The sequence below is a fragment of the Pseudophryne corroboree genome, chromosome 1, assembly GCF_028390025.1.
Source record: "Pseudophryne corroboree isolate aPseCor3 chromosome 1, aPseCor3.hap2, whole genome shotgun sequence".
Lineage (NCBI taxonomy): Eukaryota > Metazoa > Chordata > Amphibia > Anura > Myobatrachidae > Pseudophryne > Pseudophryne corroboree.
The window spans coordinates 822,290,240-822,306,380 of record NC_086444.1 but is presented as its reverse complement, the minus strand read 5'-3'; the positions used below and the strand labels follow the sequence as shown (position 1 = coordinate 822,306,380).

The 16,141-nt window shown below is 41.6% G+C and overlaps 1 protein-coding gene across 1 annotated transcript in view; it reads left to right on the top strand.

Moving 5' to 3' along the window:
- FRAS1 (Fraser extracellular matrix complex subunit 1) overlaps nt 1-16,141 on the top strand; it is an 887,592-nt gene that overhangs the window by 419,057 nt on the left and 452,394 nt on the right. Inside the window, exons 13-14 of the mRNA XM_063919583.1 lie at nt 109-252; nt 1,647-1,781. Of these exons, the coding sequence (XP_063775653.1) occupies nt 109-252; nt 1,647-1,781 (279 nt within the window). The remainder of the gene's footprint in view (nt 1-108; nt 253-1,646; nt 1,782-16,141) is intronic.

Here is a 16,141-nt window from a genome sequence, read left to right as displayed (position 1 = left end):
GCTGTTTCCATAGTGCATTCAGACTTTTGCATGGCATAGGGCTGTTATTTCTCCAGGAGGTAGGATAAGAAACTACCTACCCATATGCTTTCTGCTTTTGAATTCTAGATCTGTGTAACCCAGACTGTCTAACCTGTTCTCAGTCTATTCACCATTGTGACATCTGCCGTGATGACGCTCACTTGCTGCAGATGGGACGCTGTGTGTACAGCTGCGACCCTGGATTCTATGTTGATGGCAGAACATGTCTCGGTAATACATGCAGTGACATGAATTGCACTTATTTATATCAGTCATTACAAAAGACACACTTACACACCTTCAGGCAGGTTGCTGAGTTGTAGTTATCCTGTGTTTACATTATGTAACAGCAGCTACCCCACATAGTCATCAAAAGGATGTCAGAGCATGGATAGAACCAGGAGTAACTTATATCCACAGACTAGACTAGCAGGACAATTAAGCACTGAATACATATTCAAAAAGATGCTGTACATGGCTTTCATGATTGAGCGCAAGAAACTACAATAGAGTCTGCTCACAGAACCATGCAAACTGTCCTGTTTCTCCACATGGCAGAACCAATCAATGTGCAATTATCATTAAGTTGCTAACTGGCATTTATATAGAACTGCATTTATATAAATATATTTAATATAATTACCTTATAAAGTAAATGCACACACAACAAGAATTGATAATGAAAAAAAATAATAATTGCATAACAATGATGCCAATATTTGTATGTTATACAGTAGCCGTACTTACCCTATCAAAGCCTCCTGCCTTGGAGAGGAGTCTAATCTGGACTAGAGTTGTATACACATACTGGAAAATAAAGCTTATTAGTTTCATGAACAAATGCTTAGAAATGGGATTTAGTCAGTTTACCAGCTGTCGGGATGCCGGACCAATGCCGGAATCACAACACCCGGTGAAATACCGAAAGCCGAAATCCCGATACCTGCCCAGTATTCCCACTCGGTTGGTGGGTCCACTCCACCAACCGAGTGGGAATAGAACCTGTGGCGAGACACCGGGCCCGATGCGTGGTGTGCGCAGTGAGCCCGCGAGGGGAATCGCTGCCAGGATTCCGGCAGCCGGGATGCTGCTTTCGGCATACTGACAGACGGCATCCCATCTGCTGGGATATCATATGTATCCCCTTTGAAATATATTCATCTCTGATGCCCCTTTCAGACATCAGACTGGGTTTAGAACGCAGGCAAATTCCCAGGTCTTAGCTCTGTCTGGTCGGGAACAGGGTCGCAGGCCCAGTCATTTGCATTCATACCTATCTAAATCCCGGGTTGATGCCCGTTTATACTCTCAAAAACCTTGGATTTTGAAATAGGCCTGAAAGGGGTATAAGTCCAGTTTCCTCAGGGAGTGTTTGGTATTGCCACTGATAACTTTAACATACCATTTTTAATTTGTTTTCTTCAGAGTATAGTAACAATGAACGAAAATTAATAGGGAACAGTCTTTTTTTTTACATTTGGTAGGGAAAAAAAATATCACGAGTGTTCTTTTATGCTTCAGTGGGTCCTATATGTTTGAAGCCTATAACAGACATGAAAGCTGTTCATACATTTTGCTAGATGTTGTTAATGACTGTCATATTCTGTCTGATTTTCTTATAACAGCTTGTAAAGAGACCTGCTCCAGTTGTAACAATGGATTTGAATGTACAGTCTGTATTGGATCTCTGCTGTTGAAAGAAGGACAGTGTGTGACATCCTGTGGATCGGGATACTTCCAGAGCCATTTTGTTTGTTCAGGTATATTAATAACTTAATACATTATAACTATACTTGCATATTGATGTACAGTATATTTATTCTTTAGAAGGCACCATTCTCATACTATAAATGGTGTAACTCTGACTTAAAACGTTTGATGCATTTAAAACTTATCAAAAATAAATTTCTATATATGGTGTGAAAATGGCCCATCAGTCGCCAAACACAAAATGAATATTTATGGTAAATCAAATAGGACGTTATTAGCGTTTCATCCATCAACCTTTCACTGCTCTTTCCACAGTACATATTGAACTTAATATTAATTTGTGGATTGATTGCACTGGCTTTCTCCTGGAAGCCCTTTATGTAATTTATATAGATGGAATGTAATAGTGTGACTGCTTCTCCACTTCTATACCTATCATACTCGGGATGTTGGCAACTTCCTCAGAGCTCATTTTCCTGAGGAGATTATATTTTGGAATGGTCTGTGCCTAGAGATGAGTGAAATTTCCGGAAATGTTCATCTCATTCCGTATTTGGTTACAAAATTGTGTGCCATATTTCTCCAGGGATATCTAGCCATAAGTTTTCCTAGTCACATCCTAATCATACCGCACAGCAGAATAAATTGCACTTGTAGTCCAACTCTATTGATGAGCTATAAATATCAGCAAAGTGTAAAACTAAAAATACAGTGCAGAACGGTGAAGGAGAAATGGTATGATTGTACAACAGAGGGCCTAATTCAGACCTGATCGCAGCATCAAAATTGTTCTCTAATGTGCAAAACCATGTGCACTGCAGGGGGGGGCAAATATAACATGAGAGCGTTAGATTTGGGTGGGGTGTGTTTAAATTGAAATCTAAATTGCTGTGTAAAAATAAAGCAGACAGTGTTTACCCTGCACAGAAACAAAATATCCCACTCAAATGTAAATGTCTCTGCACATGTTATAACTGCCCCCCTACCCCCTGTAATGCACATGGTTTTGCCCATTAGAGAACAATTTTGCTGCTACAATTAGGTCTGAATTAGGCCCAGAAGCCACTGCATTGCAATACTCCCAACTCCACTTAACAATCTATTCAACGTTCTACCTCAGTGTTCCTCATCTCTAGTTGTGTCTTCGATTTAAAAAAATCTCATCTCCTGAGGGTGTAGCTGATTAAAATGCCAAAGAAAATAATATTCTGAGTTAAGGCACTCAGTGCTCTATGCAACTGGCTCCTTTTATCTGTGGGTAACATAACCTGGCATCAACATATCTAACATATCTGCTGTTCATGGTGCCACCTGGGAGATGCCAATTAGTAAGAGAGATACTTTATGACATGTCACACAGCCTGAGTTGCTGTAGACTGATGTACTGTATATGTATTATGAGAATTTGTAATAAAGTAGGAAAAATAATAAATTGCTGTTTTTGTTACTGTTATGCAAATGTTTTTCTTTTTAGTTGGTCGTATAGCTGTCTGAGCAATGGTTTTGTTTTTTTTTACTATGGAATTTTTTATGTAATTCCTCTGTACGTATGTGTGGGCAAATGCTCTTATTACTGTACTATTCTAGGGAATTTTCTTCATTGGTTCTCATGGGAATAAATCCAATTTGCTTTAGTTCAGCCTGGCTGCACTGATTGCATAATATAGAGCTTGTGGAGATCGCTTGAAATTTCACAGTACCCATAATTCATTTCTAACAAACCATACACAAACACCTCCAGTCAGTGCCTTGCAGCGTGCCATAACACAACACTTGGTGTACATTAAGAGGCATCTTTTGTTGTGGTCGAGCAAATGTCAGCTAGAATCGTAATTTTTCCCAGAAGACTGATACTACATCATATTTTACTGCTCAGTAGTTATCGTTCCTAAATGAGTCTTCTCACTCTGTACTATTATCAGCCATTTCTTGTAAGAAAGTAGAAGAACGTCAAGCCAGGCACTTTGTTGACTGCCAGTATTTTGCTGGTGCTAGGTTCCTAATATAGTATTGATTTTGTTTAAAGCACAAAACTGTAAAGGGCTTATTTATCAAGAATTGCAGAAACAGCCTATTAGTGAAGATGCTTCAGGCCAATTTATGATTAAAATCATGCCAAGATGGCAACTCTAATAAGGGTCTGTCTCAGATATTTGCTGTCACTTTACTTCTGGGTTCTGTTCTAGCTTAGTCACTGCGTACTGCGCATACGCAAGGAGGAATTGCTGCAGGGAGTGAGGGGAGAAGTGTACAGATTGCTGAGATGGGAATAGAAGATCCCTACTCAACTTTGCCTAAAATATAGGTTAAAATGCTAATACAATCAATAAAGTGGTACTGCGCTTATAGTGTGAAAACAAAGGTATTGGTATGGCCGAATGATGTAATGAAGACATGTATAATACTAAATAATAACACCACATTTAATTAAAAAAACTATTCAAACAGCATGCAACTAATAGAGTTATCACATAATTATTAATATATAAAATAAGGTACTGTATTATATAAATCACTGTTTTAACAGGTCAGTCTGTTTACAGCTGTCCGTATACCTGCCACAGATGATGGACTAATCAAAGTCTTAAAACTACTTACTGGTAATATATGCTCCAAAATGGTGTACTTGCACTTGTCCCAAATTACCAGTATAATGACTGGCTCGTATGAAGAAGTTTAGTGAGAATCCATGCAGAGTGCAATCTCCAGTTGTGTCAGCTTTGTACCATCATCACCAAGGGAGGCAGATAAATCCCCACTAATTGAATTGGGCCCATAAAGTCTAACCCACAGTTAAGTTTCATGGGTGACTGCTGAAAAACAAGTTCAGGGCTAGTGGCGGAAAATCAAAATTTCCTCCATAGTCACAGGAAAGCAGCAAGATTCAAAACAGAATAACAAGTCAGACAATACAAGATAATACAACTACAAAGTAGCAGGCAACACAAGTCATAAATTGCTTCCTAAAGGGCAGGATAATGATGGACTTATGATGTCATGGGCATGTGCTACGTACCCTGTTGGCAGAGGCGGATTGGCCATAGGGTTTGCAGGGAAGATTTCCGTTGGGCCGATGCATCCGTGGGGGCCTGTTATGTTTGAGGACATGTGGTCCTTTTTATAGACATAATGAATAAGATGCAAAATAATTTGCATATGTGAAAATTACTGCCACTTAGCCTGTGATTGCAGATGATCTAGTGTATGCTCTGTCTGCCTGCTTGGCTGACATATAAGATTGAGTGAATAGTGATTGGGATACGCGGTTGGTGTAATAAGCAAGAAAATATATCTTTCTAAAGAATGATATAGTTTCCTAAATTCTAAAGGTGTATCATATAATGTGCTCATAATATTTAATTTTATTTCTTTTTAACTTCCCCCTTGATGCTGGACATGCCCACTATCTGGAAAGTTTTGGGGGGAGGGTGCTGCTGCCATGGCCCATGGCTAGACCTTACACATCTGGTGGCTGCCCATGTGGGGCCCACTAGTACAAATTTTTCCAGGGCCGCTTTTTGTTCCCAATCCGCCCCTGCCTGTTGGGGGCGCTGTGATATTTGGCTGGTTACAGTAGAATGTTGAAGTCATGTATTTGCCTGTAACAATACAGACATAAAATGTGTGACCAAATGTTAATTTGACATGTAGTACTGTATACTGAATTATGCACACTAATCCATAACTCTAGATAGTAAATAATTTTAGGAACTCCCACTTCCCAAGTACAGCTATAACCCAGTGTTATTCTAATAGTTTGCTGGGATCTTTTTTTGTATTATGCGACCAGAATATAGTGGGCCAATTTACTAATGAGCTTTTGTTTTGTGAAAGCAGTCCTAACGCAAAGGATTTTTATTTTACAATTCTAAATAAAGGCATAACTTGAAGTGTACCAGCGCATTAGTCAGCATAGTGTACTGGTGACGTCCTCTGGTGATCCTTAGGTTGGCTTAATATAAAACATCAGGATCATTCGCTAGTGGACATGGCATGGGGCTCTTTTTTGCACAGGAAACGAGTCTTGAAATTTGAATCTTTGTGCTGATTTATTGCAATGAATTTGTAAGTAGAACTCCATTGTAAATATAGTTGACATGTGTCTTTAAACTTGTCAAGGAGATCGAGATATAAGCCCGAATTTAAAGCTTTCACATTGTAAGCTTGAACTGGCAATCATCTTGTCAGATAGATCAATAATAGAAAAAAATAACTATGGTCATGATTTGTTCATGCTATTTAAATGCCCCCTTTTTTGTACAATAAAATGTCACACTGTGGCATTTTTAAAGGACAAGTAGACTATAAAAATTAAATGTGGATATCCACAGTTTTGCACCATCTTTCCCCTGCCATTATATTAAAAAGTAAAGTTTAGAGCAGTGGTTCGCGCATTCAACCCTTAAGTTTTTCTATCCTGTTATGTTTTGAGGATTTCTCTCTGTGGGAACTTGTGGGATAATTACTAGATTAACTCACCTGTGCATCGTTAAAGAAATCCACAAAACATGACCTGTTGGTGAGGACTGGAGCAGGGGACACCTGGTATACAGTGAGTCCACTAATCTGTGCAGAACATTGCTGTAAGGGGTTCAGTATGATATCCCGGCTGTCAGGAGACCGACGCCGGGATCCCGACAGTCAGAATACCAGCAACGAGCGCAGTGTGTCCCCTCGCGGGCTTGCTGCACTCGTCATGCTTCGGGCCCAGTGGCGACCTTCGTTCACCATAGGGATATATTCCCCCTCGGGTAGTGGGATTGACCTTGAAATTGAAATTGCCATCTGCACTATGTGTTCCAGAATTGCATTTTCTCTCTAAAGTTCTTATATGGTAATATACAACTGCCCAAGGATGCTTTTGGCATCCCGGTGGTCAGGATGCCGACTGTCATGATGTGGCCGCTGCCGGAATCCCAACACCGTTCAGGAGGCCGGCGGTATGTATCTCCGTAGGTATTGGGTTAGGGCCCGGGGGAAGGGAGGGTAGGATTAGGGATTAGGGGGGAGTTTAAGGTTACACACTAGGGGGAGTGTTTAGAGGTTGCCGCCACCCCCTGAGATTTAGCCCTAGCCCCCCCCCCATAGATTTAGATTTATCACAGCTTGAATGTGTGCAGTAATTTTGTTTACCATGCGAATGTGCGCTCCCGCTTAAGCTCAATTCAGTTGTGAAAGGCTTTTCCTGGCAGCTATACGGTAATTCTTTATGATGTTAGCCGCATTAAGTGTGAAGAAAAGTGGGGAAATCTGTCTGTGCCCCCCAAAAAAAGTAAACTAACATTAAGTAACAGCATAGAAGTCTGGCCAATACCAAATATTGGGGCGTCAGGCTGATTTTTGCAGTTTTTACAGTGAATTTTTTTTAGAGAAAGTGCTTTTCAAGAAAGGAATGTTCTAGCTGAATTTGAGGTGCATAAAATTACCTGTACATTGATTTTCGTGTAATTTTAAGACACTTTAAAAAAAGAAAAACATCTGTAACTTTTACCTGCAAACTTAAAACAAGCTTCCCATCAATACAGCTGCCCTAGGATGCATTTGGCATCCCGGTGGTTTGGATGGCGGCGGTCATGATGTGACCAGCCCCTGGACACCGAAGGTAAATATCACTGTGGGTATTATGGGTAGGGTCTGGGGTGGGGGGGGTTTATGCATTGGGGGGGTAAAGGTTACGCACTAGGGGGGTGGTAAGGAGGGAGGAGGGTTAGGTTGGGTGGGGAGAGTTTGAGTGGGAAGGGGGGTTTAGAGTAGGGAAGGAGGGTTAGCGCACTTACCCCCCAAACGTGTCGGGATTCTCAGGTTTCGGGATGCCAGGGTCGGTCATATGACTGCCTGCATCCCAAACATTTCCCCAACTTTTCATCTGCTCAGTGCTGCGAACAAAAAAGCCACATTAATTCCTGTGGAGAAGTAATGCAACTTAATGTGCACAGTTGATTGAATAGGGGAAAATTTGCACCCATCCGCCTTAAGTCACATTTACCTGTGTAAATTACTTAATGCTCCTAATTGGATACTGCCCATAGATTGCATAAAAAAAGCTAAAATATATATTTTTTTTAAGTAAGAGGTTCACTTCAGTTTGTTTCCTTTGGTTGCTTTGAGTTGCATGTATTTGAAGATACTTGATACAGATGACTGCGGAATCCTGCAGATCCTCCACCTGGACCTCATAGTTACCATTGTTAATATGTTCCCATTTAGCATAGTTCCCAGAGGGGAGATTCAGCTGATCACTGTGGGAAGTGAGGGAGGATTGTTCTTGAAATTAGTTTCTGCCGCCTCCCGGCATAATGACGTAAATTTCATGTCTATAAAGAGATTGCGAGGCCAGGATGACACGATTCTCTGAGAATTGTGTCATCATTCCCTTTGTCCCGCTCATTTTACTAGGAAATGTTCGGGATGCAGGAGGGTGACCTACTCTTCCAGGAGTCCGTGGAACTCACCAAAAATTATGAAACACAGGATGTTCTGAGAGGGTAAGCAAGTATTCTGGGCCTCCCTTTCCCCTGATCACCCAGAGCACAGCCTGCAAATTTAGGTAAATATGCTACATGATCTCTCTGCAAAAGCTGGTACCTTCACAATGCTATGAGAAGTCATACTATAGCTGGTAAACCATGCTGTGTGGGGTCATCCTATTGTAATAGGACCTATAATATGGGTCTATTTACTAAGCCTTGGATGGAGATAAAGTGGACGGAGATAAAGTACCAGCCAATCAGCTCCTTACTGCCATGTTACAGGCTGGGTTTGAAAAATTACAGTTAGGAGCTGATTGGCTGGTACTTTATCTCCGTCCAGGGCTTAGTAAATAATAGAACCCTTAACCCCAGACTGGTTAACTGAATTTTCTAGAGCAGTGGTCCCCAAAGTTTCTTGATTTATGGCATCCTTAGTGCCTCAGACTTTTTTTTTTTTTTTAGGCACCCCTAGGCCAAGGGTAGATTCAACTAGCATTAAACTACCATTGGAACCTCTCACACTAGTGTAACACTAGCAAAAATAAGCAAGGTTCTCTTAATGTAGTGTGTATAGAGTTAAGTGGAATAATTCCAAAAAAATGTCCTGTTGAGATATTCAGTAAAAATTCAGAAAATCAGAAAATTGAACTGACCTGCCATCCTTTGGTTTAGTTATTTGGTGTTGGATATGGTCGTGCTTCTGGTTACTCATAGGGGATTTTTACTGCCGGGATATAATACCCAACCCCATAGAAGTAATGCTGAATGAATGTGTTTTGCATTTTGATTAATTATTTCATACTTGGGCAGGGGAAATTCTATTGTCTCTCACGTTGCTAACTGCTACAATAGATTTGTTTATTTAGAAAAGTATTCAGGGTTAAATGTATGAAGGATCGTTTTGAAGGATCGTTACGTAAGAAAACATTAAGGGTGGCAGTTACCAGTTCTCCGAATGTATTACAGTCAGTTTTAGCGCTTTTCGGCACCGCTGTGTGGGCGATGGTGGTGATGTGCCAGGCAATGTATGAATGGTCAGTTGCCCCACCACACAGCATTGTCCCTAACTGTCTGACATCCAGGGATTGGGCATACAAAAACAACAACAATTTTTTTTTTCTCAATGACTGCGGTTACCTCTGGGTAAAAAAACCCGGTGGATGCGCACTGAGGCGCAAAAGCCGGTAAGGACAGCCGAAAGGGGGAGGGCGCAGATCCCCAGACAGGTGATTTAACGCTCTCCCACAATGTTGACGATATGTGACCCGCTTTGACGCGATCTGCAGGGGAAGTGCGTCCACACAAATAACGACAACAACCTGCATCTTAATACATCTACCCCTCAGTGACCCACTGCACACGTCCAATTTCTGGGTTTCGTTTTTCACTAAATTTGTTTCCAATTTGATCACTATAAAAGTATGTATTTATAAGAAATTCTTTGACATGAAGTTAAACATATCAAAATCTCAGTGTTTATTTAAAAAAATAAAAAATACAAAAGCTGTTCCTTGACTGTAAATGACACTTAAGCTAATTTAAGAACTTTTTTTAGGCTCTGGTATACAGCATTATGTCATAAATCTTTAAAACCTGAATCATTCTGATTTCTATAATACTTCTGGAACAAGAAGGCACAAGCATGCAATCTCATCTCACTCACTAGACATCATGTCAAGAATGTGCATGCTCTGGGTACAAAAACTGAATAAAGTTAGCTAAGGACAAGTTGATGCTTATATTTCAGTCATTTAAATGCTTTATTCTTCCAAGAGCTGGTAACTTCAGTAGTACAATGAGACCATAAAGAGCTTGGTTGGCATTCAGAAAGTGAGTTAGCGATAAGGCCTCCAGACTGCTTTTTTATCATCAATAATTTTTATTAAATTTTTTGTTTTGCAAAACAGGGGTACAGAAGGAAAAAAAGAGGGAGGAACGGGGGGGGGGGGGGTGTTTCAGTATATACATACATGAGACAACATAATGAAGAAAATATACATACAGTTCAAAATCAATCAAACCTATATATCAGGAAAACTACGATGGACCTAATACAGTAAGAAATAATAGAATAAAAGAGAGTAAAGGCGGCATGGAGCACATAGTAATGCAAGTTACAGCATTAAGCACGGATCCCTCCGAGACTCAGGGGGAGTGGAGGTCCCCATCAGCAGAGGGGGTATGAGGGTGCATGTCTGGGGAGGGGGAACGCAGTACCAATTCCGCTCCTTCACCCTCCGTGACAAAAAGATGCCAGGGCATCCAACGTACTAGGGGGGATTTGTCAGAAAAGGAATAAGCGATGTACTCAGTCTCCATCAAAAAGTGCATCTGAATTTTGTGTACGACTTTCATTAAAGGATGGGGGGGGGGGGTGGTATGGGTTGTTTCCAATTCTGAGCTAGGGCTGCACGGGCTGCGAGACAAATGTGGCCTAAAACATATTGTAAATGAACACCCCCGACTGTGGGTACACATTCAGTAAAGCTATGAGAGGGGAGGGGGACAGGTTAGGCTCAAGAACTTATTAATTAGCCCAAATACCTCGACCCAGTACAATTTAATCTGGGGACAGGATCAAAAAATATGGAAAAGGTGGCCCACCTCACCGCATAGATGCCAGCAAAACTTCAAGCAAGCAGGCCAAATCGTGTGCAACCTATCAGGCGTGAGGTATAGTCTATGCAGTAACTTGACGTGCATCTCGGAGTGATTTAGGCATTTAGACATTGCAAAAGATGACAGAAAAATGTTTTGCCATTGAGTCATGTAGGATACAGCCAATATCCGTCTCCCACCTGATTTGGGCTCTAGTTTTAGAAACGGGAATCAGTGCTAGTAATGTTTTGTACCAAAAGGAGATCTCACCTTTAGCAGCATCATTAGAGAGTCGGCCTAGGACCTGTGAAACAGGAGGGGGCGGTGGGGTGAGGGCAAGGTGGAGGCTGTTCCACCAATGTTGTAATTGATAATATCTAAGACTCTCAGTAAGGTAAGGAGAAGCGTTCCTGAATGTCAGAAAAGGAGCTAAGCACAGACACATTAAACAGATCTCCCAGGAGACCGATCCCCCTTGAACGCCAATTTACTAGAGATGAGCGGGTTCGGTTCTCCGAGATCCGAACCCCCCCGAACTTCACCTATTTTACACGGTTCCGAGGCAGCCTCGGATCTTCCCGCCTTGCTCGGTTAACCCGAACGCGCCCGAACGTCATCATCCCGCTGTCGGATTCTCGTGAGATTCGTATTCTATATAAAGAGCCGCGCGTCGCCGCCATTTTCACTCGTGCATTGGAGATTGTTCTCTCCCTGAAAAGCTCTGTAATCTGTGCTCAGTGTGCTGCAAATATCTGTGCTCAGTGTGCTGCAAATATCTGTGCTCAGTGTGCTGAAAATATCTACGTTCTCTGCCTGAAAACGCTCCATATCTGTGCTCAGTGTGCTGCAAATATCTGTGCTCAGTGTGCTGCATTGTGGGGACTGGGGACCACCAGTATATAATTATAGTAGTACAGTACAGTAGGCCATTGCTGTATCTTGCAGCTCTGTGTCAAGTATACTATCTCTGTGCTGCATTATTGTGAGCAGTATATAGTAGGACAGTGCAGCATTTTGGTGACCATCAGTATACATATAGTATAGTACAGTAGGCCATTGCTGTATCTTGCAGCTCTGTGTCAAATATACTATCTCTGTGCTGCATTATTGTGAGCAGTATATAGTAGGACAGTGCAGCATTTTGGTGACCAGCAGTATACATATAGTACAGTACAGTAGGCCATTGCTGTATCTTGCAGCTCTGTGTCAAGTATACTATCTCTGTGCTGCATTATTGTGAGCAGTATATAGTAGGACAGTGCAGCATTTTGGTGACCAGCAGTATACATATAGTACAGTACAGTAGGCCATTGCTGTATCTTGCAGCTCTGTGTCAAGTATACTATCCATATCTGTGCTGCATTATTGTGAGCAGTATATAGTAGGACAGTGCAGCATTTTGGTGACCAGCAGTATACCTATAGTACAGTACAGTAGGCCACTGCTGTATCTTGCAGCTCTGTGTCACTTCTAGTATCCTGATCAGTGCTCAATATCTGCTGCATTGTTGTGACCAGTATGTATACTGTACTGTGCGACGTGTGTTATACACCTGGTGATTTTATACATCCTGTAATCTGTACTGAGCGATGTGTGAGATACACCTGGGGATTATACACCCTGTATACTGTACTGTGCAATGTTTGTGATACACCTGGTGATTATACACCCTGTATACTGTACTGAGTGATGTGTGAGATACATTTGGGATTATACACCCTACATACTGTACTGTGTGATGTGTGAGATACACCTGGGGATTATACACCCTATATTATTATTATTATCCTTTATTTATATGGTGCCACAAGGGTTCCGCAGCGCCCAATTACAGAGTACATAAATAATCAAACAGGAAAACAGCAACTTACAGTTGATGACAGTATAGGACAAGTACAGGGTAAATAAACATAGTTACATCAGCAGATGACACTGGAATAAGTATCAGGTGGCAGAAGACTGCTGGATGTGGTACAGTTGAAGATTATTAAAGTAAGACAAAGGATAAGCACATGAGGGAAGAGGGCCCTGCTTGTGAGAGCTTACAATCTAAAGGGGAGGGGTAGACAGACATGGGTGACACAGATGGGGTACATAGAGAACGTGGAACAGAGGGTTAGGATGAGATTTGGCTGGGTTTGGTGAAGAAGTGGACCCCCAGAAGGCACAAGTCAATACTTAACATTGCAACATTTTACTGGGCTATGGAGGAGAAAATTAAAAATAGGGGGGAAAAAAAAAAAAGAATCGATAACTTCTACCGCTTTCAAAATGGTCAATGGAAGCTGAAATAATGGACAACTACCTCATGGAAGCCAGATACAGTATACCAAACAGTACTTAGCAGAGTTAGGAATGAGTGCTTATGAAATACAGTAACATTTTGTCATAATATTTCAGAAACTGCATGGCTGGTCTCTTGCACTCTTTTGCTCTAATACACCACCTGCTTTAGGATTTATATTCAAAAACATTATGTCTCCATATTCAAAAATGTCAGTCTTCTTGGAAAGTGGTTTGTTCCTTTGTAAGGGAAAGAGAACAAACGTTCTCAAACAACGGTTTCTCAATTTCTTTTTCCTCTGGGAAGGGATTGTGGATTCGCAGGAATATCTGAGCATTTCTGTAATCAGAAAGCAGCGACTTTCTACAAATGTTTACATTAGATTACGTTTGGCAAAAAAAAAAAGTACAGAATCCCATTTAGGATGTCTTCACCAAATCGTAGACATAAATATGGAAATCGTCATCAAACATAATGAAGTACACAGATGGTTTAGCTTCAACTTGATGAATAACCATGCCAGTCCTTTTTGAGACGTCTTATTTGGCATATTCCACTTGCTTGCCCACCAGGCTGTCCACAACCTCCCCTGGTTCTCTTTCAGCTGGAGGGGAATCATTTGAGTCTGGCATGATCCGAAGATCTCCTTCTTTATAGTCATCTAAAAGTTGATACATATATAAGACTGGGTCCTTTTCATAGGTTATATAATAATAAAACCATGTGTTCATAATAGGTGCTCGTGCTAATACTATCCATCGCCATTCATCCTTGGAACCATCCTCTGTTTCAAACATATGCTCCACTGCTTTACCAATCATTGTGTCAGCCAAATGGGCATCGGTGATTCGGGATGAGGCAACTCTGTCTGGTAGAACTTCAAGAGCAGACACCCTTTCATCCTTGTGAAGCTCAAGTCCATAGACACAATCAAATCCATCATACTTTATAAGATAGAGGGAGGGATTCACTGGTACTTGATCCAGAACTGTTTCTTTCCACTGGGTTATTGGCCCACTGCCCTCTTTCCACCCATGCTGTATTCTACAGCCTACAATATTTCGCCTTGGCTGGGAGATTGGTTTACTTGGTCCCATATTGTTTCGATGTTTCTTATGAGATGTTCTTTTCTTCATCATATTTGCAGAAACAACTGCATGTGCTACATCAGCTCTTGATCGCTGAGCGGCCGCCTTTCCAAATGGAGTCTTCATTCATCTGTGTATTAAAGGGCAGCAGGGCTGCCGAACTAGGGTGAAAAATATAGTCACTCCAAGTTTGTTGTAGTCCTTCCAGTCTACATGAAAAAGAACCCCTTCCTTTCCACCTTTCAGAAAAACTCCGACCCTTAATGGCTCTGATCAGAAGTCACTTATCTTGGGCAGATAGGATGTGATTCCATCCACTCCCCCTGTAGGTGATTGCTGCGGCACAGTGCTCCCCTGCGGCCAGTTGCCCCAATCCTCCTCCTCCCTCCTTTGTCAGACTCCGTCACCACCACTGTGCGCTGCTATGGAAGAGCAGCTCCCGCCTCACTCCCCCTGAACTTCCAAGCCCTCCGCTCAGACACGCCAGCGCTCGTTCCCTTCCCTCACCCCCTCCCTCTCCACACACTGCCAGATTTGGAGCTGGCTGCTACTATACGGCCGCCTGTCACTCTGCTGCCAGGACCAGGCCTTGCCTTCCTGCCAAATACTGATCCCTCCAGAGCTGCATACTGTATACTGTACTGTGCGACGTGTGTTATACACCTGGTGATTATACATCCTGTAATCTGTACTGAGCGATGTGTGAGATACACCTGGTAATATCTGTGCTCAGTGTGCTGCATTGTGGGGACCACCAGTATATAATTATAGTAGTACAGTACAGTAGGCCATTGCTGTATCTTGCAGCTCTGTGTCACTTCTGGTATCCTAATTAGTGCTTAATATCTGTGCTCACTGTCAGTGCTGAATTGTGGTGACCAGTATACTACAGTACAATAGTCCAGTGCTGTTCTCGCTGCTCAGTGTCAGTTCTCCGTAGTATCATCAGTGATCAGTATAATCAGTTCTCAGTATAATCAGTGCGCTGTTAGACGTGTGCCCGTTTTCCGCCATTAGTGCAGTGGGATTTAGACAATTGATGAAGTTATTGTGTCCCCGGTACAAAATCCCATCTAGATTCCACTTCACTAGGCAGGCGATAGCGAGATTTTACCAATTCATATCAGTGATTTATAATTATTAATTACAGTGATCTTGCCAAATAATTACAGTGATTTTGTAATTTTCTTCCAGTGATTTGGACCAATAATACCATTGATTAGAACAAATAATTCTAATGATTTTGTCATTTTCTTCCAGTGATTTGGACCAATAATACCATTGATTAGAACGAATAATTCCTGTGATATTGAGGTGTTTGTGTTGCTTAGCTTAGCCGTCCAGCGACCACAGTGCACCTCTTTTTCTCTTTTCTTTGCATCATGTGCTGTTTGGGGCCAATTTTTTTAAGTGCCATCCTGTCTGAAACTGCAGTGCCACTCCTAGATGGGCCAGGTGTTTGTGCCGCCCTCTTGGGTCACTTAGCTTAGTCATCCAGCGACCTCGGTGCAAATTTTAGGACTAAAAATAGTATTGTAAGGTGTGAGGTGTTCAGAATAGACTGGAAATGAGTGGAAATTGTGGTTATTGAGGTTAATAATACTATAGGATCAAAATTACCCCCAAATTCTATGATTTAAGCTGTTTTTGAGGGTTTTTTTTAAAAAACCACCCGAATCCAAAACACACCCGAATCCGACAAAAAATTTTCAGGGAGGTTTTGCCAAAACGCGTCTGAACCCAAAACACGGCCGCGGAACCGAATCCAAAACCAAAACACAAAACCCGAAAAATTTCCGGTGCACATCTCTACAATTTACCAGATCAAGATTAGGGACTAGGGTGGCCACTGTGCGTAGTGAAACTCGAGAGAAATTATGAAAGGAAGGGGATATGCCCATAGTCACAGACTGCTTTTTAACAATAATTTGTTTTGCGGTAGAAATATCCACAATATCCACATTTAAACA